The sequence below is a fragment of the Emydura macquarii genome, unplaced genomic scaffold, assembly GCF_026122565.2.
Source record: "Emydura macquarii macquarii isolate MOO-44397 ecotype Brisbane River unplaced genomic scaffold, CSIRO-AGI_Emac_v2 contig_1477, whole genome shotgun sequence".
Taxonomy (NCBI): domain Eukaryota; kingdom Metazoa; phylum Chordata; order Testudines; family Chelidae; genus Emydura; species Emydura macquarii.
In genome coordinates, this window is record NW_027131614.1 from 17,726,282 (window position 1) to 17,753,519 (window position 27,238).

Here is a 27,238-nt window from a genome sequence, read left to right on the forward strand (position 1 = left end):
TCTGCAGCGCCTGACCTGGTGGTTGTGCAAAGCAGTACATGCAAAACAGCCAGGGTGTGGCGAGAAGGACTCTTTTCTTTTTTTTTTAACCTTTAGTGCAGTGGCCAGATAGTCGGAGAACCCCAGTGAGAGAGTCTTAATCTCTCCTATTGAATCTGTTCCACTTTAATTAAATGTTTGAATAATTAAATATGAATTGGGCCAGAGGGAGTGAGGCCACATTTACACTATGGACATTACAGTGCACAGCGATAGTTCAGTAGCTGTACTATTGTAGCGCTGTAGTGTAGATATGTCCTACAACAACGGAAGGGGTTTTTCCTTCACTGTTGGTAATGCACCTCTCCGAGCAGCAGTAGCTAGGTCAATGGAAAAGTGCTGTGCTGCGGGTTAGGTTGACTTAACTATAGCATTCAGGGGTGTGAATGTTTCAAACTCTTGAGTGATGTAGCTAGGTGAGTCTAAGTGTAGTGTGAATGACTTTATAGTCTAGTGACTTCAGCACTCTTTTGAGAGGGGGGAACCCCCTGTTCAAATCCCTTCCCTTATCAGGCAGAGGGTGGAATTATTCTCTGATCTTCTGCATCCCAAGTGAGAGCTCTGACCACTGGGCTAAAGATTATAAGGGAGGTCGTCCTCCTCCTCTTGTTTTTTGTGATGAGAGGCAGGAATCTAGCTCATTCCTGAAAAATGGGGCTTAGGTACCTAAGCCCTCTGACTCTAGGAGAGAGGTTCCAGGCTGTTGGTGGCGGGCAGAGAAGGGTGCCTCCCTGCAACCTGGACTTAGGCATCTAACTCTGTGAGAAGGGTGTGACCTGAGAACACACCCCTCTTATTGGCATCTCCCCTTGGCTAGCTTAGGCAGCTTCTCACCTACCATGCTGGCTTTTGTGGATCCCATTCTAAGAGTGCTATCTCTTCCCATGCTGTGTACAGTGAGCTGGGGTGTTTCATTCAGGCTTTATGGACCACATTCTTCCAGTGATTTTTCTAGACACCAAAAAAATTAAGCACTGAAACATCCTACATGCCTTTGTGGAACTGAATCCCAGTTCTGTGCAAGATTCCTTTTTTCCTAAGGAGCACTATACTCTGACATTGGTCAGACAACATTTAAAGTTTTTCACATAGTCACCAGCTGAGGAGAACTGGAATTTAGAATCATATGACAATTGGATCAGATGCTAAATTTCAGATAATAGAAAGTCTCCCATTGGCTTTAGTGGAAGATGCAGAGGACCCTTAGTCTGTTATTCCTGGGCCAGCAGCATTATAAAAGCAGATGCAGATCTGCCTGTTGGGTGACATGAGGGAGGAAGAAAAAAAAGATTAACGGGAAATATTGAATTCTACTGATTTGGATGTTTCAGTGGTACTGCTGGAAACCGGATGCTCTAATAGTATGCAAGGTTTAGTATACTCCCGATATGGCAAGATACCCAGATTTCTGCAGCAGATGTGAAATTTTGGGAATCGAAGTTTATATTTAATAAAACTTCATTTTAAAAAATTAATCTGTCAAAAAGTCTGTCAAATTCAGTTTTACACAGTCTCCAGGTTGTCTAAAGACTTGAGGACAATACCATCTTGCATTCAGTTTGCTTTTAAGGTTTATTTTGCTAGTATGAGGGCTGGCAACAGCATTTTAATAAAAGCTTATTTCTGGAATTCAGCTCTGCACTGAGGGGTGGAATCTCAGTATACACAAGGGTTCTTGCCCTAAGCTCCCACTGAAGTATATTGTAGGGTTGTGTAGGATGCCTACTCCTATTTTAAAATGTGAGAAATGGGTCAAGTGGCAGGGGCTAAGAATGCTGTCAATTCTGAAAATTGGGCTAAATTAAAATTCTTGTCGCCTCCTGCCAGTTGACTAGAGTGGCAATGGCTGTGGCTAAAGTGATTCATCCAGTTCAAAAGACTGCTACAGATATGCAGTGTGCTGGGGTTAAGTATACATACTGTAAATGAGAGCACTGATCCTCACTGAGCATGCTCAAGCAAGAGAAATTAAGGCTGTGCTGTTAAATGCTATTCATTTTATAAAAAACTACCCATCAAATATTTCCTGCAAACTAGTTTTTAAAGTAGTACTCTTCTGGTTTGTTGAAAACACTTCCCAGATATTCCTACTATATTTGTATCTAACACAATTCCAATTATCTGTTTTTCTCAGGTGCTGTAACATGTATGTGGATGAATGAGCAATGCAGCAGTATTATCACAGGAGGAGAAGACAGACAAATCATGTTCTGGAAACTGCAATATTAAGTGCCTTTTCCCTCAAGATATTTAAATGAACTCAATGTATTTTAAACCAAACTTTGTAAAGAAACTTACCCCCATGTGCAATGATGGCTGCAGAAGTTCAACCAAATAGAAAGTTTTGTTTAGCTAAAACTTTCCAGCTCATGACTTCATTAAAAGCTCTTGCACTATAATTTCCATACAGTAATATTTTGTGTTTGTATTTCATTATGGCTGTCATATATTGTCCTGACTTGAAAATGCTTGTCTTAATTTGAGATGACTTATTTTTCTGTAATTAAAGAGATTTTAACTTGCAGTTACTGGGTGATCTACTTGAACTGCATCAAATAGGGTAGTGCATACTTGAATTAAAGTCTCATTTCAGTAAGGACCACATTCATATCATCTCGTGCATCGTTTTTTTAATTGGAAGCTTTTAAGCCGAAGCCCTTTCATGAGCCTCTCTGCTCTTCACAAATTTATTAGAAGGAAACACTCTGATCTTCACTTAGCCCTACCAGTCTAAAGAGTCTCTCCCCTCTGTTACACCAACCTGCTTCCTATATTGGAACCTCCAACTTCTTGTCTTTACCAGGGGGAGGAGTAGGAATCCTTACTCATGAACAGAAAGTGGGTCTATATCTGTGGCACCTGTCCTATTTTAATCACCTACAGGACAAATTTGCTTCACAGCTGCAGTAGGCCCCACCTGGAGCAGAAAAATGTTTCTCCTGTTCAAAGGGAGCAGAATTGGGGCTTGTGAGAAAGAGGTTACCTACCAGTAATGCTTGTTCTTTGAGTTGCCTTGGTGTATTCACAAAATGGAATTGGTGCCTCCTGGTGGTGAGCGGCAGAGCTACCCTATCTGTTGGGATGGGGTGTGTGTGTGTTCAAATGTGAAGGTGAGGTCATCACCCTACTCCACATAAGGGAGTATTTCTCCCCCCCCCCCCCCAAAAAAAAAAAAAAAAAAAAAAAATAGATAGCATCAGATATGGATGTCAGACTGTCCAGAATAACCTTGAAGTCTTTAAGGGTATGCTTACATTACAGCTGGGAGCAAGCCCCTCACCTCAGCTACCCGGACTTAACAGGCCTTGAGCCAGCCACTGAAAATAACAATGTGGCCATTGTAGCTGTGACTCAAGCATTCTCATGCAATGACATGCTCGCTGCTATATTTACCATGCTGGCTCTAGGCCTGCTCCCATGAGTCTGTCTACTGTAGCCAGCCTAGGCGACTCCCTTCCTGCTGCAGTATAGCCTGATGTGAAGGGGATCAGGCCTCATGACAGTCCCAGCAGAGGACTCTGGGTGCTTGTGGGGCAAGAAAATGGACTATTAATGATAAACTAACTGAACTGTGCTGTACTACTTAGAGTTTTTACAAAGCCAGAGGAGGGGCTAGTGCTGAGGGAGTGAGTTTTGTTACCTCTCCTCTGAAGCAGAGAAGGAACTAAGGGTGTGTGCTCTTGTAATAGGGTGGCAGTGATGTCAATGCTTATACCTCTCTGTTGCAGGGGCGGTTGAAGAGAGAGAAAGATTGAGCTGGGTGAAGTGATGAGCGTTTATTCGGTTACAACTTCTAGTCCACTCATTCCCCTTTACTTCGTGATCAACAAAGTGAGCCCCAAGTTCACAACTTTAGTATGTAAATACACATCTTTCTACAACACCCCATAAAATCCCTATTTGGTTATAAAATGAATATTAATGGCTACGGGAGGCATATAATTATACCCATCCTGTTTGGTATTTCCCACAAAACTTGCATAGCATATACCTTTATCTTAACAGCAGGAATGATCATGAAGTCCCTTAACAAACTAGCAACAAGGGAAGAACTAGGGGAAGAGATCCTAACAGACATGCTGGCTGAGAAAGAAGAGATAATACTCCCAACCCCCTAGGAATGTAGCCCAGCTCTGCCATCCTTTGTCCCTGCACCCACACTCTCCCCACCCCCAGTGTTGTCCAAGACAGTGCTATCACTTGACAAGAAGTGCACATCTCACAAGTATGTACAGCTGAGGTGGGTTGAAGAACAATAGGGGCATAAATGCTATCATGTCCCTGTTGAATGAAGCACAATTGCTGAGGCAGAGCCTTGGGACTAGTCACAAAGGGAAAACAGGGTTACTTACCAGTAACTGTTGTTCTTCGAGATGTGTTGCTCATATCCATTCTCATTTAGGTGTGTGCGCGCTCCGTGCACAGTGTCCCGGAACTTTTTTGCCCTTAGCAGTCCCGGTAGGGTCGGCTCAGGCGCCCCCTGGAGTCCCGCGCCCATGCCGCGGTACATAGGGCACTGCCGACCCCACCGGCCCCCAGTCCCTTCTTTCTGCCGACTCCAACAGTGGGGATGGAGGGTGGGTGCGGAATGGATATGAACAACACATCTCGAAGAACAACAGTTACTGGTAAGTAACCCTGTTTGCTATCTTCGAGTGATTGCTCATATCCATTCCCATTTAGGTGACTACATAGCCATACCTGGAGGTGGGTAGGCGTTAGCGTTGCGCCGCCCTGGCAAGGACGGCTCTGCCAAACCCCGCGTCCTCTCTCGCCTGTTGGACGATGGCGTAGTGGGACGTGAAGGTATGCACCGTCGCCCAGGTCGCTGCTCTGCAGATGTCCTGCAGGGGTACTCTTCCCAGGAAGGCCGCAGATGAGGCCTGGGCCCTGGTCGAGTGTGCCGTTACAGCCCCTGGAAGCGGTACCTTTGCCTGCTCATAACAGGTCCTGATGCAGGATGTGATCCAGGTGGAGATGCACTGGGTGGAGACAGGTGAGCCTTTCATCCGGTCCGCCACTGCCACGAACAGCTGCGTTGACTTCCGGAAGGGCTTGGTCCTCTCAAGGTAAAAGGCCAAGGCTCATCTGACATCCAGGGAGTGCCATCTCCGCTCCTCCTCCGAAGCGTGTGGTTTAGGAAAAAACACAGGGAGGAAGCTATCCTGGTTATAATGAAACTGGGACACCAGCTTCGGCAGGAAGGCCGGGTGGGGTCTCAGTCGGACCTTATCTTTGTAAAAAACCATATAGGGAGGTTAAGGCTCTTATCTCAGAAACCCTTCTGGCTGATGTAACAGCCACCAGGAAGGACACCTTCCATGAGAGGACGAGCAGCGGGCATGTAGCCAAGGGCTCGAAGGGGGGGTCCTGTCAACATGGCGAGGACCAGGTTCAAATCCCAGGGGGGCACCGGGTCACGGACCTGGGGATATAGCCTCTCCACACCTTTGAGGAACCTAGATGACATGGGGTGTGAGAACTGGGATCTGCCCTCCATTGGCTGGTGGAAGGCCAAGATGGCCACCAGGTGTACCCTGAGAGAGGCCAGGGCTAAGCCCTGTAATTTCAGGTGAAGGAGGTACTCCAAAATCGCCTGAATTGGCGAGGAGCTCGGTAAGATGCCCCGGGACTGAGCCCAAACTGTAAAACGCTTCCACTTGGCCCTGTATACCAACTGTGTGGAAGGTTTCCTGCTGTTAAGTAAAACCTGCTGCACTTGTATGGAGCAGGATCTCTCTCCCTCTGTCAGCCACAGAGTCTCCACCCTGTCAGGTGGAGGGAGTCCAGGTCCGGGTGGAGCAGGCGACCCTGGTCCTGGGATAGTAGGTCGTGCCGCCTCGGGAGCGGTAAGGGCGTGGCTATGGACAGGTCCAGCAATATGCTGAACCAGTGCTGTCTCGGCCAGGCTGGGGCGATCAGTATGATGTCTCTCTTGATTTTCAAGAGGACTCTGGATAGCAAGGGGACGGGGGGAAAGGCATACATGAGGGTCCCCGTCTATTCTATCAGGAACGCATCGGAAATGGAGCCTGGTTCGCGCCCTCGGAGCGAGCAGAACCTTGGGCATTTCCTGTTCCAGGCCGATGCGAAGCGGTCCAGATGGGGAACTCCCCACCTGTGGAAGATAGAATCCACCACCTCCTGGTGTAACGACCAATCGTGTCGGGGAAGAAACGACCTGCTGAGGCGGTCCACCTCCTCGTTCCTGACCCCTGGGAGGTGAGAGGCAGCTATGTGGAAGTCGTGTCTTACCACCAATTCCCAGAGCAACTCGGCTTCCTGGCACAGGGCCGAGGAGTGTGCTCCCCCGTGCCTGTTCATATAGAACATGGCTGCCGTGTTGTCCGTTAGGACCTGTACTATCCTGACCCGTAGGAACACCTTGCAAGCAAGGCGGACTGCCCTGAGTTCCCTGACGTTGATGTGCAGGGATATCTCATTTGGTGACCAGTGCCCTTGGGTACTGAGGTTGCCCGTGATATGCGCTCCCCACCCCACATCGGAGGCATCGGTGATTAGAGTTACCGACGGGACCATCTCCCTGAAGGGAACTCCCTTCAACACTTCCCTCGGGTCCTTCCACCAGAGTAGGGAAGTCAGTAGCAGGGTGGGTAAGGTGACTATCCTGTTGAGAGGATGTCTGATTACACAGAGGCTAGCCACCTTTGAAGGGGTCTGAGTCTGAGGCGAGCTAACCGCACCACCTACGTACAAGCTGCCATGTGTCCCAACAGCTGCAGGCACCGCCCGGCTGTCGTCGTGGGGGACCTGTGAAGGTCGTCTATCAAGGCCGCCATCGCCTCGAAGCGGGGTCTTGGAAGGAAGGCTCTGGCCTGAGTGGCATCTAGCATGGGCCCAATGAACTCTATGCGTTGCACCGGTGTAAGAATGGACTTCTGCTCGTTGATGAGCAGACCCAGCTTGGTGCAAGCTGTGCACGTGAGTTCCAGGCTGTTCCTGACAGGGGCCCTGGACTTGCCCCGGATCAGCCAGTCGTCCAGGTAGGGGAATATTTGAACCCCTCTGCGGCGCAGGTGCGCTGCCACTACCGCCATACACTTCGTAAAAACTCAGGGGGCAGACGAAAGACCAAATGGCAGGGCTGTAAATTGGTAGTGGAAACCCGCTACCATGAATCTTAAGAACCTTCTGTGTCCTGGGAGGATAGAAATGTGAAAATATGCGTCCTTGAGATCGAGGGCCGCATACCAATCCCCTGGATCTAGGGTAGGAATGATAGAGGCCAGGGAGACCATCCGGAATTTTTGGCGTCTGATAAACTTGTTCAGACAGCGGAGGTCCAGAATGGGCCTCAGGCCCCCTTTGGCCTTGGGGATCAAGAAGTATCGGGAGTAAAACCCTTGTCCCCTTTCCCTTGGTGGGACCTCCTCCACCGCCCCCAGCTGGAGGAGGGAGCAGACTTCCTGAGTGAGGAGTTGCTCGTGCAGTGGATCCCTGACGGGAGATTGGACCGGAGGGGAGTCCGGGGGAAGGCCGTAAGTTGTAGTGCATAGCCTCTGCGGACTATACCAAGGACCCATTGGTCCGACGTGACACTTTGCCAGTGAGCGTAGTACGGCCGTAACCTGTGGGCAAAGGGTCGGTCGCGAGGCAGGGGGTAAGTAAGAGTACCACCCCCTTGCGCACCATCAAAAAGGCTTTTTATTATTCTGGCCCTTATGCGAGCCACGGGTCCCCGCCGAAGACCCCGAATGATTACGGCGGTTAGGGCCTCTAAACCTCTCCCAACCCCTTCTGGACTGGGCAGGTCTAGGGGGCTGCCTCGGTGGTTGTTGAGGCTGCCGCTGGCCCTGAGGGTGATTTTGACGCCTTGCAGCCTGAGGGGTATAAATCCCCAGGGAGCGTAGCATGGCCCTCGAATCTTTGAGGGGGTGTAGCTTGTCATCAGTGCTGTCCGCAAAAAGTCCAGCTCCATCGAAGGGGAGATCCTGGATGGTGCGCTGGGCTTCCTGGGACAGACCCGACGACTGAAGCCACGAGGCCCTCCTCATGGCGATGGCCGATGCTATGGCCCGACTAGCGGCGTCCGCCGCGTCGCTGGAGGAGTTCAGGGCTGCTCCCGCCACTGCAGCCCCTTCCTCTATTACCGCCATGAAGTCCGCAGTCTTGTCCTGGGGCAGGACCTGTGGAAGGACCTCAGCAAGCCTCTGCAGCGAGGACCATAGGTTGAGGTTGTACCTCCCTAGGAGTGCCTGGTGGTTGGCGATCCTCAGCTGCAGAGACACTGTTGTATAGGCCTTGTGGCCAAAGAGGTCCAACTTCTTGGCATCCTTATTTTTTGGGGTGTTGGCTTGACCCCCTTGCCTCTCTCTCTGGTTGACAGCATCAACAACCAGAGAGCACGGTGCCGGATGGGTGTATAAGTACTCCACCCCCTCCACAGGGACGGAGTACTTTTTCTCGGCCCCCTTGGCAGTTGGAGGGACCGAGGCTGGAGTCTGCCAAAGGGACTTGGCCACCTTGAGCACCCTCTCGTGAATCGGGAGGGCTACCCTAGATGGCCCTACCATCCCCGAGGCTCCAAATAGGGGGTCCTCCTCCTCGGAGAGCTCCTTGAGATCTAGTCCCAGGTTACCAGCGACTCTCTTTAACATGTCCTGGTGGGCTCGAAAGTCCTGCCATGGACCTTTGCGACCCCGGAAGGTGACGTCATCGGGGGATGAGGAGGAGGACTGGGGAAGGGGCCCTGTGGAGGGGCCTTCCTCCGGATCGGATCCCTCGTCCAAGGGGTGATCTCTTTCCCTGTGGGACGTTGGAGGCGGAGGCGGTGGTGCCCCAGATGATTTGAGGGAAACCGTCGCCTGTCCCACCTGTGTACCCCAAGGGCCCCAATAAGGCCACTGCCAAGGTCCCTGGGGCCATTGTGGAGCCGGCCTCGGTGCCGAGTGGGTCACGCGGTGCCGCAATCTAGACCCAGAGCCGCTTGAGTGGCGTTTGCTCCTGGTCTTGGGGGAGCGGCTCCGGGAACTAGAGGACGACAGCGAATGTCGGTGCCGTCGTGAGTGGTGCCGGCGGGAGGAGGAGTTGCTCGAGCCCGAGCATCTCCTTCCTCTTGAGGATTTCCGACGGCGTTTGCCCCCCTTAGGTGACCAGGAGCGGTGCCGTCGGTGCCGGCGAGAAGATCGGGACCGGAATCTGGATCGGTGCCGACCTGTAGAGCGGGACCGAGCGCGGGATGGACTGTGTGTCGGTGCCCAGCGAGTCGGTGCCGATGGCGCCGGTGCCGCGAGTAGCGGTGCCGATGGCGCCGGTGCCGCTGGTAGCGGTGCCAAAGACGCCGGTGCCGCTGGTAGCAGTGCCGAAGATGCCGGTGCCGTGGGTAGCAGTGCCGTAGTCGGCGACGGTGCAGCTGGCTTTGCTGCAGATGGCGATGATTCGCGGTCTGCCGCGGCGGCGGTGCCGTTGATTCAGGCTGTGCTGTCGTAGGAGGCGCCAGGATCCGCACTGGACTGGGTGTCGGGGATCTGGAGCGGTGCTGGGTGCTGCGGTGCCGAGCCGGGCTGTCGAGGGATGATGGTGTCGTCGTCCCTCGAGAGCTCCTCAACCGTCCACGGTCCCGTGGCGACAAGGAGCTGGACTCGGTGCCGGAGCTGGGAGGGGAGCCCGCACTCTCAACCCTCCGTGACCGTCTGGGGGGAGACTTCGACTCCTGTCTCCACCCACCGGGACCACCCATTACGGGCTTACCCCGAGACGCAAGCCCCAACCTCGGCCGAGGGAGGGGCGGAGGCGTGGGCAGGCCCACGAGGGCGCGTGCCGCGGCGAACATCTCCGGCGTCGACGGTCCCTGCAAGGGCTCTGCCCCACTCCAGGGAGTTGGGAAGGGCTCCTTGCGTGGAGATGCCGGTGCCGGAGAAACCTCTACAGCACGTGGCTGGGGCATCTCCAAACTCCTCCGGTGCCGGGTCGGTGGTGCGGAGGAGTCTCGGCGCACTGTCTCTTTGCGGCGCTTCGGTGCCGGCCCCTTGGATGATGTTGGTGCCGGTGGAGCGCTCCGCACCGAGGAGACGCTCGGTGCCGCAGATGACCGTGCTGGCTCGGGGTCCGGACGTAGAGCGGACTCCATCAATATCGCCTTCAGCCGCGCCTCTCTCTCCTTCTGGGTCCGCGGCTTGAAGGCCCTGCAGATTTTACATCTGTCCCTGCGGTGCTGCTCCCCGAGGCATCGGAGGCAGCGTGAGTGAGGGTCACTCACAGGGACCGGCTTAGCACATTCAGTGCACGGTTTGAAACCTGTTGAGCCAGGCATGGCCCAACGCAGAGAAAGAACCCCTGAGGGTTTTCCAAACTATCTACTAACTGGTATAATGATTTGAATAACAAAAGAACTAAGGGTTTGCGACTCGCAAGCAAGAAGCAAAGTTCCAACAACCGTCAACGGGCGGAAAGAAGGAACTGGGGGGCGGTGGGGTCGGCAGTGCCCTATGTACCGCGGCATGGGCGCGGGACTCCAGGGGGTGCCTGAGCTGACCCTACCGGGACTGCTAAGGGCAAAAACGTTCCGGGAAACTGTGCACGGAGCGCATACACACCTAAATGGGAATGGATATGAGCAATCACTCAAAGACAGAACTTAAGCACTTAACTCTACCATGTAGATTTAACTACCCATTCACAACTTCCCCATCCCACCACCACTCAGCTGGGGGGTAGGGCTGAAGAAACCTATATTCTGATGCTGCCCTCATTCACACCTCAACCCCTGTGAGAATCTCCAGGTAGGTATTCAGCCACTTATCTCTGAAATGGTAGCTGAGCACCATGAGGCATTCCTAGAATATGCCTAAGTGGGGGCACCTGGGACCGGGGAGGCTGTCTGGCCCAGACTACCCAATAGCCTAGTGCTTAGGAAAATCACCTGGGATATGGAGGATTTAGGTTTGCAATCTCCCTTCTGGTTTAGTCCAGCTACTTGAATCCAGGCCTCCAGCATCTAGAAGTGCACCCTAACCCCAGGGTTAGATGGATGTCTCAAGCTCTGCCCTGATGCTGCATAAATTCTTCTTGGAGCAGGAACTTGAACCTGTCTCCCATATCAAAGGGACACTGTGTCCACCAGGTTAGACTGTCACACACACACTTGCTCTGTGGCCCAACAACTATTTAATCATTTAACATGGAACAGCTTCAAGAGGGAGTGATTGACGATTAGCCATATGGGATGCTCCACAGCCTGCTACTTAGGGCACACAACAGGGAGGGAGACCTTGGATGAAGACCCTGCATCAAATGAGGCAGGGGTCTCCCTTCCAGGAGAATATCCTACCTATCAGCAGCATGGTGGAGGGGAAGAGTCTCTGGCTTTTCAAGAGAAAAATTCCAGGAGAAAGTTAACGGTGGAAATAGGTCTGAGATAGAGGGACTATCTTTGAGGGACAGGGCTTAGGTCACCCACCTTTCCTCAGCATTTCCTACTTAACTAGCTTGGCAGGCCCTGCTTGCAGTTTGCTGCCTGCTATAGTCTATAGGAGTTAGGCACCTAAATACCTTTGAAGCTCTGGGCCTTAAAGACTAGACAAGTCACACAGGAAATCAATGCCACAAGAGGGAAGCTGGCACCCTACCCCCTGCATAGCTCTGTGCTCCCACATCTGTTTTTCTTCAGGAAAGGGATAGTTTGTTTGTTTTTCCCCTCCATTAGCAACAACAACTTAATGGAGCCTGAACAGCTGTTGAATTTTAATGAGAATTGCACCTATAAAAAGGGGGAGTATATTACATTCTCCTTCAACAGTCCCAACCCTTTTTTGACCCATGGATATTTTTGGACAGGTGTGGGGCACGTTCAATGCAAGAGCAGTAACTTGCAGCTTGCAAACAACCTGCACTAACATGATTAGTTATGATGGGTAAAGTCTGAGACACTTAAACCTCACATCACTTAAGTTCCCTTACACCCACACGGACATCCCCTAGTCTCAAACAATTGTTTGAGGTGCTTTCTGATTTTACCAGAATCTTGTTTGAAAGATTTTTCTCACCATTTTTCAGAAAGCAAGTGTTTTTGGCAAAACCATTAGGTTCCGGATTTTTTTTTCCTCTGACAGGGAGTGCATAGTGAGCTGTATGTACTAGAACAATCACATGAATGCCCTTACACCACCTGGGCAAAGACTTCCTTTTGCACTGGAATTAGCTTAGGAGCAGCTCACCCTCTCAAAATCTTAGCTTAGAAGACTCAGGAAGCAAGGGTCAACCTTCTGCTCAAATTGTTGGTGCCTTAACATAGGAGAACAAAACAGGATAAATTTGTGCCCATCCTCCACCAATGGCATCATCTAGTTCTCTTGCATCAGGGATCAGTTTACTAATGAAAGTATGGAAAACATTATTTCACCATTCATTAAACTTGCATTTCAACATCAGTCTAAGGATGTTGAGATACTTGTATTAGAAGGAAGTACTCTGGTCTCAGGCACATGTTCAATTACTACCATATTCTTACTATGATAAGATGTAACATTTGTAATTCTCTGTTAAAAAGGGACAGCAATGTGAAATCTAGTCATTTCAAAATTAGAATAATTTCAGTAATTACACTTTCTGCTGAATGCTTTTAAAAAAAATAATAATGCTTTGCCCCATTGCTATGTCAGACCCTCATTGGAACAGGCAGACTAACACTACATAAAGGGGAAGAATGAAATTTACACCACATTGACAGACAGGAAGTTCTTTATAGTAAGTTTGTTCAGTATGTGTTCACTTATACCAATTAACTGTTATTTGCAGCAACAGTAGGTAACATGTATGTTTAGTTAACAGTGTCCCTTTCAGTCTAAAAAGCTCCATGGGGCTGTTTCAAACCAAGATTCCTGCTAGCCAAAACCATTAACAGGAAAAGGAAACAATTTCTACACTAAGACTTTGGGGTTACAATTCAATAGTTGTATATTAGTTATATTTAACATAGGGAAAGGAGATTTAGACTCCTATTGAACTACCACTAGAAAGAACCATCTCATCCTTAAAGAAGGAATACTTCCATTTTTCAGATGCCAATCTATTAAAGCTTTTAGATAAATAGCATGCTGACAAAGTAAGCAAATTTAAGCTCAGCTTGGTTGAACAGGTGACAATGTTACTATGCATTTTAAAATGTTTATCCTACATCTTTAAAAAAATCCACAGCATTTTGCAGTCATTTTATTTGGTTATTCCTGAACTTTATTTTTAAACATGGTTAAGGCTACAGAATGTAAGCACATTATAGAGTTACAATTTGTAAAATGAATAGTAAAAAGTTGAGTATAAATCAAATTTCTCTCTATTCTTTACCATTTAAAGCACTTCTTTGTGGCATGATGCCATATTAGCTAAACTCGGTTTTCAATTGACTTTTTTTTTGCCAACAAGATTACTAGAACAAAAAGTATACTAGCACTAAAATAGTCATTTCTAAATATATGGTTACAAATAGAAGGCAATAAAAATATTTAGTTGTCCAAAAGAGAACAAAGAGCCAGCAATATGTTCTAGATCATAGGTAACTGATATCACTTGCAGAAGAAATATGTATTAGTTTCCTTTAGTTACAATGGCTTATCAGAGAAACAATAGTAAACTAAATAGCACGACCCTACAGAAAAAGATCAGCAGAACTTTCTTGAAAATTTCACATTTGTCAGATCAGCATAAGGCTAAGAGTAAGTCTTACAGCTGTATGAATAAACATGGTAACATGCTGAACTGAATTCCCAGCCATAATATATAATGTAAATGCTCAATGCAGCATATCTCCTTTTGGCCTCAAGAAAGGCTCGTGCAGAATCCAGAAGTCGCTGAGTATAATTGCCCAAGATTAGCTGAGTTCTCATTACATGTGCATACACAATACAGTGGCTTTAAATTTAGACTTCAGGGATTGTATGGTCCATCAGACTTTTCACGATGCCAGAAGCCATTCTGGGGGGGGAAAAAAAGGTCTTTTAGTTAATTGAAAAAATTAAACAAAGTAATGCAAAGAAAAATCACAGAATACTTGACAGAGACTTTAAATTAAATTTGTCTTACTAGGTTAACAGCAGAACTGTGCAGCAAAGGAGATAGAAAGCTAGCAAGTGATTGTGCTGTTGGCATTTTACTCTACCTTGTATGTTGCCAAAGAAAACAGAATATTTTAACATACCTTGTATATGGATGCACAACTGGAGGTGTATTCTGCTTAATGTCTACTACAGAGAAACTGATAAGTGTAACAGCTAAGGATTACATTTTTTACACCTTCAACATGGAAAGCAATATGTTTTTGCCATACTGCAACCAGAACAGGTGCACAGGTAGTGGCAGTGGCTCAAAACACAAATGAAGATGGCAAGAATGTCACAGCTTTACATAGGAGTATATCGGAATCTAGTCCAGCTTAACAGAAGATGGACTAGTTTTAGTGTACCACCATGCTCTACATAGGCAAGTTAATGTGCAACACACTGGTGTGCTCTACAATTCACCCCTCTCTAGTGCATATTGCTTCACTATGTAGACAAGCCATTACTACAGGACACTCCAGTTAATTCACAAATACAATTGGCTCATTCATTTGTGATCCTTTATAATTGCCAAATCTTCTTCTGCAGACTACTGCCTAGCTAAGTTATTCCCTATTTTGTAGTTGTGTATTTGATTTTTCCTTCTTAAGTGTAGTACTTTGGACTTATGTTTATTGAATTTCATCTTGTTGATTTCAGACCAATTCTCCTATGTGTTGAGGTCATATTGAATTCTAACCCTGTCTCCAGGGTGCTTGCAATCCCTCCTTATTTTGGTGTCATAAGCAAACTCTCCACTCCATTATTAAACTAATGAAAATATTGAACAGTATTGGATCTAGCACTGATACCTGCAGGACTCCACTAAATACATCTCCCAGACTGACAGCAAGCTGCTGAAAAATATTTGTGTTACTAAATACACTGCTGTATTCAAAAAATCCATTACAACGCTGAAATTTAGCCAAACGTTATTTCAAAGAGGACCGTTACAACTTTCTGCTTTAACATTTTTGAAAGTAAGTTACATTTTACTGATTTTTTTTGTATCTAAGATGTATGAAACATCTTTCAACCTGACTGGAATGACAGGATTAAAGTCAATGATTTCCCAGTGCCAAAATACTTCATTTCTGGTTTACAATCATTTGAAGTAAAGGCAATCCATTTTCGCAATTAGCTACCCTAACATTATACATGTGAACTGCTCGAGTCACAGAAGGACTGAAAGGAAATACAAATATTTTTCTACAATAATCTTAGATCTAATCTAAACTGTGGGAATTTTGTATGGTACACACTATCCCCAAAAAGTTATTTCAGTGCCCTAATTCCTTGCCACTAACTTCTACTGTAATATTTTACCCTCTGTTTTGTTTACAGAACAGAAGTTTAACCCTTTGTCTTAAAAGGATATTATGGTTCCTCACCCCCCCCCCCCCAAATTCAGATAAGATGGAATTGTGTTTGTGAATTACCATTTACCCTGGAATCAAAGGAGTAATTGTCCATTGGAAGATTATTTCCACAACACTTAAATAAGCAGATTGGTGCAACTAATTAGCTATTTTTAAAAAATGATTTAAGGCTTTCTTGCTTACCTCTTAATTATGTGTTCAAAGATATATGAAGGCATAATAGTAAGTGTCACAACCTTCCCAGCTGTTGCCAGTATGTCTGCAATCTGAGAGTCCTGTTAATGAAATACAAGTGAACAAACCTCATTATCTGCATCCAAGATCCTTCCACTCCTGCGTAGCAGCTACAAACAGGGCACAAAGAACATAAAGATACTTTCCCAAATATCTGCAAGAAAGCACTAAGGTAAGATATTCAATGTAGACTAGTATGAAACAATAGCTTTGACCATCATTAAAAGATCTCTGGTCAGCTTGCACCTCCTAAAAACAGAGGCACGAGAGAGAAACCCTGGACTGGTTCTCAGGGCAATCACTGCCAATGTTGATACGGCAAGTGAACATCTAGCATGCTGTTCCTTATGTCTCCGGATGGAGCAGAGGAAGACATTTAAAAAAAAACAAAAAAAAAAACCAAGCAAACAAACCACACAATTCTTAAAGAACCTATACTATTAAATGGAGATAATTTTAAGAAAAAGAGTTAGGCTCTTAACTAGTTTTATCCTATTAATAGCCATTTCTACCTGCTAAGAAAACACAGAAAACTGGAATAATCAGACAGAATGACCCTTTGATGACGAGAAGATGTCAGAATTTTGTCGCGCATTCTTGATTACATCTACTGGTAGAAAGTCACATCACTAAGTGTTCAGAATGACACCATACTTGTGATTTTCTAAAAGCACTACTCGCCTCTCAGAAAAGTACTAAGATAGCACAGTTGTTGCACTGAATTTATTTTTGTAAAGCACATTTACTTTACCTTCAGTCCAATTACGTTCTGGCCATTAATTTCACACATATTGTGCTCTGTAAGAAGTCCATTTCGAGCAGCAGAACTGTCTTTTACTATTGAGGTTACTTTTCCATTTTTGAATATGAAGCCAACATGACCCATGCTGTCCTTATGCATAGTAAGAGTTCGTTCGAAAGGCCTATAAGAAATATGTTACTGAATAACAACATATACTTATGTACTATAAGTATTCAACATATACTGAACACAAGAGATGAGTTACACTAACAGCTCTGCAGGTTTTTAGTAGTATCCCACAATATGACAACATTTACAATCTCTCTGACCTACAAGTATTCCTTTTGTCTGAAATGTCTGTTTTCTTAATATCGATACTATCCACCTTTCTAGCTAAAATATTTATAAAAAAATTATGCAGAGATTAAAATACAGTATATTCATAGAAATCAGATTTGGTTACTCAATTTTATGAGTTATTGTCATTTCAGTTTCAAGTTATGATTCTAACACAAAATGCAAAAAAAAAAAAAAAAAAAAAAAAAAAAAAAGAGAGCACACTTCAATGTTGAAAGAGACTGCTATTTTAGGTGAGTAATGTACTCTCCACCCATACATTTGACTACATATTGAAACAGCTTGATATAACCAGCTACTTCACTTAATATTTTAAGCTTATTTTTCCACTTGGGCTGTAATCATTGTTCAATGACTTTTTATCTATATTCCCATCCTTCAAGAAATACACCCTCTTTTCTACCCTCTAACATACAAACATTTATATTTTAAATTACATGTTTTGTAGAATGGATTTGTCTGCAAATGTTACAAGATAACTAAAATAGCATCAGCACATACAGCAACAACATTGATTAGATCACTAGTCTCCTTTCTGGAGTCCCAATACTTGTCCACATATGAACTTGCACTGGTCTGTTTTTAAACAAGTTTAAGACCAGTGCAAATTTGTAGGCAAACACTTATTTCAGTTTAATAGTGTAAAAACACACAGTTAAAATGGCACAAAAGTTTGTGTTGCCAAGGACCTTGGTTTAAGGGTAACTACTAAGCTTTCAATATGAAAGTTAAGATTCCAGATCAATTCCAAAATACTGTATGAGTTTATTTTTAAAGACATATTTTAAGGCAAAAATCTTGGAAATAATTGTGTTTCAGTGGCCCTGCCATCAATACCTCAGAACCTTGAACTCAGGACTTGACAGATAGTAAATGGAATTATCTTAATATACGTGTATACTTTTTCTATTCAAGAGAGTCCTAGACATGAAGTAGCAATAACCTAAGCAGAATTGTATTAGCAGAATTAGCAGGCATTATGCAAAATTTTTTGCAATGACAGAGTTAGCCTTTGCCAATGCCAAAAGGTCTTAATTTAACAGATTTACTCATGAAATATTAGACATGAAAAGGAAGTTCCTGAACTACTTAGATTATAAACTCTTTGGGGAAGGGACAGTCTTGTGTGTGTGGCACTTAAAAACACAAAAGAATCCCAAGCCTGGACTAAAGGCCTGAGGTGCTACTTCAATACAAATTAATAATAAACAATCACTTGACATTTTTACTTGATAGTTTTACCTGTCACGAATGATCATTGAAATTCTCTCTCCTGGAGCCTGCTTGAGAACTTTATGGGATTTATCAGAGCTCCATCCTGCACAGTTTTCACCATTAATTTGCAGAACTTGGTCCCCAAACCTCAGACCAACTAAAGATGCTGGAGAGTTGGCTTGTACTAACTGGACAAATATACCCTAAATGCAGTGATAAAATCGTTCATTATTCTTGAATATCCACAGTCAGAAAAAGTTCCCAATGCCTATTTATAGATTACACAAAGTATACATAGACAGCAAGCACAGAAGACAGGGTCAACAACTCTGCCTTTTAAAAATAAAGATGTACAACAGGAGATGAATAGGCAACAATTGTTTTTAATGCATACAGAGGTGACCTACAAAATCTAAAAGATTTATTCTCCTTTTACGATATAATGAAGGCCTGAAATCTTATTTTTCGTTTTAAAAAAACATGAAGTTTTACCACCATAGAACTATCAGGAAGACTAGACTTAACGTTTCCTGATTTTACTGGAGGATCTCTTCGTGTCTCAAAGCAGGTTCATTGTGAGCTTTAAAGACTTGCATTAAGTGGTGAAGAATACTGACTCTTTAGCAATGGATTTTATGTATCTCAATTGCGAATCTGAGACAAACAGATGTTAACACAGTTGACTGAAAATCCTTTCCTTGTTCAGCTACTCAGCTTTTATTCCTGTGAGGTTATTTTACTAGTGTTTCAGTCATCATGGACCCTGTCTACAGTTAGGAAGCTAAGCTACCAATACTGGTAGCCTAATGTAGATGATGCTGTGTCTGCAAATATGGTTATCAACACCATATTGATTAGATTTGCTCCCACTTCACTTTCATGAAAGGGTGCTGAAAGTCCTTTCAGTAACCAAAAACTACACTTGTGCTGGGGCACTCAACACTGTTAACACCAGCATTGGGAAACTTCAAATTATTCCGCTCACAGTGGTGTTTTTTTAAACATCCATGAGTGACAAAATTTTGCTGGCATAAGTATTTGTGTGGACAGTGCTATGTTGGCGGGAGATGCTATCTTGCTGACATCCTACAGCTACACAAGTGGTCTTACAGTGGCACAGATGTAAGTTTTAAGTATAAACTAGGCCTCAGTGTCTTTCAAGATAGACCACACCCAAACTTGTAGTCTAAAAAAACCACAAGGTAATTAAATTTTTGATACCTTGGGCACAAGCCCAGTTTCTCCCCCTTTTGCAGATCACTTAAGAATGTGACAAATTAACATGCCTGTTTCATAGTTGGGAATAGTCAGAGGCCAAAATGAACAGAGACTGGCTGCAGAAAAGTTAAAACAATTTCTCTGCACCTTTGGTTGCTACAAAGGAGAATAAAGCATACCTTGGTGTTACTCTTTATAGATATAATAGTCAGAGCTCCACTTTCCCTAATATTCCCCATTACTGGTATATTGTGCTAATTTGAAGGTGGTGCAGGCACTCTAACAAGTGGTTAATAGCACAATGAGAAATAAAATTGCAATTTGTTATCAAGCCAAAGTTTATGAATGAAGACTAAAGCTACTGAGCAACTGACAAAAAAATGCCATTTAATAAGTACTATAGCAAATAACTGTAAGGCATCCAATATCTGTACTCAATATATAAAAAGGTGCTACGTGTAATCTTGGGTATTAGATGTGTAAGTAGTAAATAAGGATAGTTGTTTCTATACATTTATATAAAAGTAAATTATGTAGTAATTAAATTTAGATCTCAAATCTTTCAAAATATACTAAGAGAGTAAACAGAAGACACAGAAATTAGAAACATTACGCATTGGGTAGAAAGTTTACCCCCTTTTGTACTAAAACACAAATACATGCCTTTGCATCAGCAACTCCATGCTCCCATACAATAATTTTACTTTTGATTACTACAGTTACTGATCTACAGAAACAAGAAAGAATTTCCATATACTTACATTATCTATGGATTTAAGACGAAGTCCAATTTTTCCATCCTGATTTTTACAAACAATTACTTCGCGGATGCCTTGTTTAATTTCTGCTCTGCAAATTCCAACATCATTTCCACTTACTGGTGCCACCATGTAATTCATAGCAGAAGGTCTTGTTACCAGCTGCTGCTGATTAAAAACCACATAATATCAAACTACTCAGAACAGCAACTTGTGTAGACATCTGAACAAGATATGTCAGTCAAAATGAAAAATCACATTTTCACACAAATATGAATTTTAAGATGTCTTACTTTTAGTTATTTTTGGAGCAATGAAACGAAGTTTAGTAAAAAATATTTTATACAAAATTCTTACTCAAAGGTAAGCTCTAGAGATGGAATGACGACTGACATCTTAAAATCATTAATCCATCACTAATTAACTAAGAACACAAAAACAGCCATATTGGGTCAAATCAATGGTTCACCTAGCCCACTATACTGTCTTCAAACAGTGTCCAATGCCAGGTGCTTCAGAGGGAACAAACAGAACCTTTGGCCGTTCCCAGCCTTTGGCAAACGGCAATCCCTGCCCAGTCTGACTAATAGCCATTGATGGACCTGTCCTCCATTAACTTATCTATTTTTTTCACCTCATTATAGTCTTGACAGAGGCTACTGTGACCACCAAGGAGTTCCACAGGTTGACTATGCGTTGTGTGAAGAAATACTTCCTTTTGTTCATTTTAAATCTGCTGCCTATTAATTTCATTTGGTGACCTCTAGTTTGTGTGTTATGAGGAGTAAATACATGATTTTACAGACTTTTATCATATCCCCGCTTAGTTGTCTCTTTTCCAAGCTGAAAAGTTCCAGTCTTATTAATCTCTCCTCATACGGAAGCTTCTCTATACCCCTAATCATTTTTATTTACTTTTCCTGTACCTTTTCCAATTCCTATATCTCATTTTTGAGATGGGGCGACCAGATCTGCATGCAGTATTCAAGATGTGGGCATACCATGGATTTATAAAGAGGCAGTATCATATTTTCTGTCTTATCTACAATTTTCCTACTGATCCCCAACTTTGTCAACGTTGACTGCCACTGCACATTGAGTGGATATTGTCAGAGAACTATCCACAATGACTCCAAGATCTCTTTCTTGAGTGGTAACAGCTAATTTAGACCTCATTTAATATGTATAGTTGGGATTATGTTTTGCAGTGTGCGTTACTTTGCATTTATCAGCATAGAATTTCATCTGCCATTTTGTTACCCAGTTTTGTGAGAGTCTTTTGAATTCTTCAGTCTGCTTTGGACTGAACTATCTTGAGTAGTTTTGTATCATCTGCAAGTTTTGCCACCTCACTGTTTACCTCTTTTTCCACGTCATTTATGAATATGTTGAACAGTACTGGTCCCAGTACATTCCACCCCTGTGGGATACCATTATTTACCTCTCTCCATTGTGAAAACTGACCATTTATTCCTATCCTTTGTTTATCATCTTTTAACTGATTACTGAGCCAGGACAGGACCTTCCCCTCTTATCCCGTCTCTTACTTACTTAAGAGCCTTTGGTGAGTGATCTTTTCAAAGGCTTTCTGAAAATCAAAGTACACTATATCCACTGGATCACCTATGTCCACATGCTTGTTGATCCCCTCAAAAAAATTCTAGATTGATGAGACATGATTTTCCTTTACAAAACCATGCCGACTCCTCCCCCAACAAATCATATTCATCTATATGTCTGATAATTCTGTTCCTTACTATAGTTTCAACCAAATTGTCTGGTACTGAATTGGGCTTACCAGCCTGCAACTGCCAGGATCGCCTCTGGAGCCTTTTTTAAAAATTTGCATCACATTAGCTATCATCCAGTCATCTGGTACAGAAGCTAAGTTAAATGATAGGTTACATACCACAGTTAGTAGTTCTGCAATTTCATATTTGAGTTCCTTCAGAACTCTTGGATGGATACCACCTGGTCCTGGTGACTTATTACGGTTTGATTTGTCAATTTGTTCCAAAACCACTCTGACACCTCAATCTGGGACAGTTGTTCAGATCTGTCACCTAAAAAGAATGGCTCAGGTTTGGGAATCTCCCTCACATCCTCAGCTGTGAAGATCAATGCAAATAATTCATTTACTTTCTCTACAAATAGCCTTACTTCCTTGAGTACTTCTTTAGCATCTCAATCATCCAGTTGAGAAACTGGTTGTTTACCAGACTTCCTGCTTCTCATGTACTGAAAATTTTTTTGCTGTTACTTTTTGAATCTTTGGCTGGCTAGATGTTCTTCAAATTTTTTTAGTCTTCCTAATTATATTTTTACACTTCACTTGCCAGAGTTTATACTCCTTTCCATTTACCCCAATAGGATCTAAGTTGCGCTTTTAAAGAATGTCTTTTTGCCTCCAACTGCTTCTTTAACTTTGTTGTTTGGCAACGGTGGCCCTTTTACTATGGTTTTTAATTTGGGATATACATTTAAATTAAGCCTCCTGTTATGGTGTCTTTAAAAAGTTTCCATGCAGCTTGCAGGGATTTCACTTTTGGCATTGTACTTTTTAATTTATGTTTAGCTAACTTCCTCATTTTTGGGTAGTTTTCCTTTCTGAAATTAAATGCTACTGTGATGGGCTGCTTTGGTGATTCCCAACAGGGGATGTTAAATTTTATTATGTTATGGTCACTATTACCAACCGGTTCAGCTATATCCACCTTTTGGACCAGATCCTGTGCTCCACTTATGACTAAATCTCTCTTTTGGGTTCTAGGACTAGCTACTCCAAGAAGCAGTTATTTAAGGTGTCATGAAACTTTCTCTCTCTATCCTGTCCTGAGGTGACATGTACCTAGTCAATATGGGGAAAGCTGAAATCCCCCATTATTATTGATATTTTTCTTATAGCCTCTCTAATCTCCCCGCGCATTTCAGTCAGGCTCATTTAAGATTTTTATTTTATTTGACTCTACACTTTCTTTCACATACAGTACCACTCCCACACCAGTACGACCTATTCTGTCTTTCCAATATATTTTGTACCCTGGTATTACTGTGTCCCATTGATTATCCTCATTCCACCAAGTTTCTGTGATGCCTATTATATCAATACCCTTATTTAATATGGGCACTCAAGTTCACCCATCTTAGTATTTAGACTTCTAGCATTTGTATATAAGCACTTTAAAAAATTGTACTTTTTAGCTATCTGCCATTATGTGATTAACTGAATGGGACTCTTTCATTTGACTGTTTCTCATCAGATCCCACCTAAATTTATCCCAGCCTCTCCTCCTTACTAAGATATAGAGATTCTCCATTACCAGATCTCCCTTAAGGGATGTCTCTGTCCGAGGCATGCGCTCCTCAACACCAGGCAGTTTTCCCTCAGCCTTAAGTTTAAAAACTGCTCTATGACCCTTTTAAATTTTACGTGCCAGCCATTTTGGTTTAGGTGGAGTCCCATCCTTCCTGTATAGGCTCCCCCTTTCCCTAAAGGTTCCCCAGTACCTAATAAATCTAACCCCTCCTCCCTACATCATCATCTTATCCACACATTGAGACCCTGCAGTTCTGCCTGTCTAACTGGCCATGCATGTGGAACTGGAAGCATTTCAAAGAATGCCACCATGGAGGTCCTGGGCTTCAATCTCTTACCTAGCAGCCTAAATTTGGCCTCCAGGACCTCTCTCCTATTCTTCCCTATGTCATTGATACCTGCCTATATCATGACCACCAGCTCCTCCCCAGCACTACAGAAGTCTGTCTGGACGTCTCAAGATATCCACAACTTCACACCCAGCAGGTAAGTCACCATGCAGTTCTCCCGGTCATCACAAACCCAGTTATCTATGTTTCTAATGATTGAGTCATCCATTACTATTACCTGTCTTTTCCTAATAACTGGAGTTCCCTCAGCCAGAGAGGTGGTATCCTCTTGCACTGAGGACACCAAGATATCATCTGGAAAGAGGGTCCCAACTATGGGATAGTTTTCCTCCACCCCAGATGTTCTCTGGCGAGATATTCTCTTTCCCTGAGACGTGCATCCTCCTCAACAGTACAGAGGCTGTTATACTGGAGGTGGGACTGTTCTATTGTGTCCCGAAAAGTCTCATCTATGTACCTCTGTCTCCCTTAGCATCTCCAGTGCAGCCACTCTGGTCTCCAAAGTCTGTATGTGGTCTCTGAGGGCCAGGAGCTTCTTCCACTGCTTGCACACACGCCACCCGCCCATAGGGCAGGTAATTATACATGTTGCATTCAGTGCAGTAAACTGAATAGTCCCCCACTCTGCTGCTGGACTTCTGCCTGCATTCTCTTTTCATTCCTGCAACTCGTTCTTTTATTGTTTGTTTGAATCAAGGTAGTGGGTGGTGTTATTGTCTTTAGTTTATAGAATGTTAATGAATTGTATCTGTCCCCCCATTCCTCCTCTAAACTCTCTCGCAAAACTCCCATTAGTTGCCTCTGGTCACTAGCTCCACTGTTCGCTTAGGAGTGGGCTTTTTAATTATGGTAATTACCAGACGAATAATCCACTAAACAGAATATGTGGCGCACTAGTTTTAAGAACTAGGTATTTTGTTAATAAATATTCTATCTCCCAATGTTTTCTAAAGGCGAGGTTTACTTGAATGATACCTACCCCCTGAGATTGTGTATCTGCAACCATTGGCATGTTTCTCTGTATTTCTTCATTAAGACTCAGGCCCATATACTGAGAAAGTTCCGGGTATAGTCTGGGATATAGGCCTACTGAAAGAAAAAAAAAATGCAAAGTAAATGATTCAGTAGTTATAATATAGAAAATGTTTGTTCACTGAAATACTAAATAATTATTGGTTTACTAGAAAAACACTGTAGATTATATTCCTACATGCTATTGTCTGTTCCAGTACTTTATCTCAAGGTCAACTACATCAATAGCAACAAACTTTGCCTTTGAAAGCACATGCAATATAATCCACTAGAACAGAACTGCTATTCTGTCACCCATCTTAAAATACTTGACCACTTCTGCATTTTACATAAAGCATTCTCCATCGTTGAGGTAATATTTATCTTTTTTTTTTTTTTTAATCCTAGCAGAATCTATTTCAAGCCATTTTTAGTTTCCAGTGATTCATGAAAACAAGGGTGAATGGATCTGTCATCACATACATGAGGTGAGAAAACACTTAAGAGCCAGATTGTGCTCTGGAAATCTGTGAGCCTTCTGCACACGCTTCAGGCTCCCCAGGCCTGTGCAGAAGTCGGAGGTGGCATCATTTCCCTTTTACCCCATCCCCAGGACTTTACGAGGGAACCTCAATGAGAGTGGTCCAGGTTGGATGGGCATTCGCATGTTGCAAGAGAGCAAACTATCAGGTCAGTAGTTCTCTCAAGAGACTCAGAGACCCTACACAGATTATCCTTGCTTTTTGCAAATCCCCAGGTACCTGTGGAGTTTTGGAGGGCAAGAGATCAGCCACATCCTGTCAACAGAGGAAGTAAGAATAACCCTAAAGGATTTCCCATCCTCTCTATCCCTTTCAACAGGCTTTACCAGAAGCATGCACAGTACGGCCCTCAGTTATTTTAACTTTCTGGAGTGACTGCACTGAGTATGTGTAAGCAAAGATTAGAAAAGCATGAACTATTCATTCTCTTCAATATCTAATTTTTTTTTGCCACTTAAGTTAGTTGATGCTCAAGTTAAAACAGAAAAGGATGATCTGTCCTGAGTTGGAACCTCAGAGTTATGGACACCTTGGGGATGGAGATTGTTTGGAATTCTGAACAAGATGTTATGGTTGTTCTTTCAAAAGTTTAAAACTGAACATTGACTCAATACAGCCTGAAACTTTACTATACAGAAGAAAAATGCTCTTTTAACCATCTTAATTTAAATGAAACAAGCACAGAAACAGTTTCCTTACCTTGTCTTTTTTTTTTTTTTGGGGGGGGGGGGGGGTAAATTCCTTTTTTTTAGTAGTTTACGTTTAACACAGAACTGTACTGTATTTGGGGTTTTTTTGGTCTCTGCTGCTGCCTGATTGCATGCTTCGGATTACAAATGAAGTGTGTGGTTGACCGGTCAGTTCATAACTCTGAAGTTCTACTGTATTAATTATCAGGTCTTAACTAACTAATTATGGTATCAATTTCCCTAAGGCAAGAAGATATTTAGATTACTTAAAATATTTTAAGTATAAATCCAGTAGTTTAAATTACTGATGAGACTATTAAGTGTGTAGTGCCAGCAACTTAATGGCACTATGAAAACCTTTTGAATTTCCCATCTTGCAAGTTCAAAAATGCTGAATGTTACATTAAAGGATTTTGCATTTAAAACTACTCTAAAATTGCTTTTCTCTGTACAGTGTTTTAACTGTTTCATTGTACTTAGTGATTAATATATTTCAACAGTATCAGCTGACAGTAAACACATCTTGACAGAGTACACTAAAACAATTCATTTCTTACAACTATATGAAACTAGAGCACACAATCCACTTTATAAAAAGCATGTTTGGCCAAGTCATACTTTCATGGAAAAAAGCCTATAGAAGGGCCAGAAAGCTATTAGTTGCAAATCAGTTTCTGTAGAATAGTAACATCAAGGGAGCAGAATACGCTCTCCTACAGAGCAACAGGTATTACGATAAAAATTGCTTTATAACAAACAAGAACAAGAAAGTCAGTTTTGTTACAAAGAAGTAGTACCTTTTAACCATTACTGCCATTTTATAAGTTTTGAAGCACCACTCTTGCAAGTGCTCTAAAATTCAAACAGTTAGACTGCTTTGAAATTTGGTGTGCCTCATGAGGACATGGAATAGCATCAGGTGATACAAATCAGGTGATCCTGCATAACAGCACCCTCCCCCTCAAATGGTTTCCTTCTGTTGCCTTGTACTGTTAAACTAAGAGGTACTATGGATGGATGAATCAACAGAGCTCGATAGCTGTGAACTCATCTTTCAGTTAACATAACTAAGGATTAATCAATCACAACTCCCCACTGAAGACAAAAACAGTTTTGGACTGAGTGGCTGTCGGTTGCTACAATCTGTGTCATGGGTGGGGAGAACTTATTTTGGGGAGAATGTAATCAGTCACTGAGGGGAAAAAAGTTAGACATGTGAATGCTTCCTGGAAGAGAAGGTGTGTTAGGGAGGGGAGGAAAAGGGGCCTGGGGCTGCAAAAAAATGAGGATTATGGGGATGGATGGCATCCCTGCTCTGCCAGTACACTCCAAGCCCT

General features: G+C 43.6%; 2 protein-coding genes across 6 annotated transcripts in view; one reads left to right on the forward strand and one right to left on the reverse strand.

The window, feature by feature from the left end:
* The window catches only part of NSMAF (neutral sphingomyelinase activation associated factor), a 54,160-nt gene extending 51,517 nt beyond the window's left edge, over positions 1-2,643 (forward strand). Inside the window, exon 31 of the mRNA XM_067553729.1 lies at positions 2,174-2,643. Coding sequence (XP_067409830.1) covers positions 2,174-2,268 — 95 coding nt within the window. The 3' untranslated portion in view covers positions 2,269-2,643. The remainder of the gene's footprint in view (positions 1-2,173) is intronic.
* Positions 2,644-13,204: 10,561 nt separating this feature from the next.
* SDCBP (syndecan binding protein) overlaps positions 13,205-27,238 on the reverse strand; it is a 33,569-nt gene continuing 19,535 nt past the window's right edge. For 2 of the 5 annotated variants that reach the window (XM_067553731.1, XM_067553730.1), the window contains exons 4-9: positions 24,639-24,748; positions 19,997-20,161; positions 18,045-18,220; positions 16,455-16,626; positions 15,653-15,744; positions 13,205-13,968 (exon numbers count right to left, since the gene is read on the reverse strand). In XM_067553731.1, coding sequence (XP_067409832.1) covers positions 13,914-13,968; positions 15,653-15,744; positions 16,455-16,626; positions 18,045-18,220; positions 19,997-20,161; positions 24,639-24,748 — 770 coding nt within the window. In that variant the 3' untranslated portion in view covers positions 13,205-13,913. The remainder of the gene's footprint in view (positions 13,969-15,652; positions 15,745-16,454; positions 16,627-18,044; positions 18,221-19,996; positions 20,162-24,638; positions 24,749-27,238) is intronic. The other 3 variants (XM_067553733.1, XM_067553734.1, XM_067553732.1) reach the window with 3 other exon arrangements.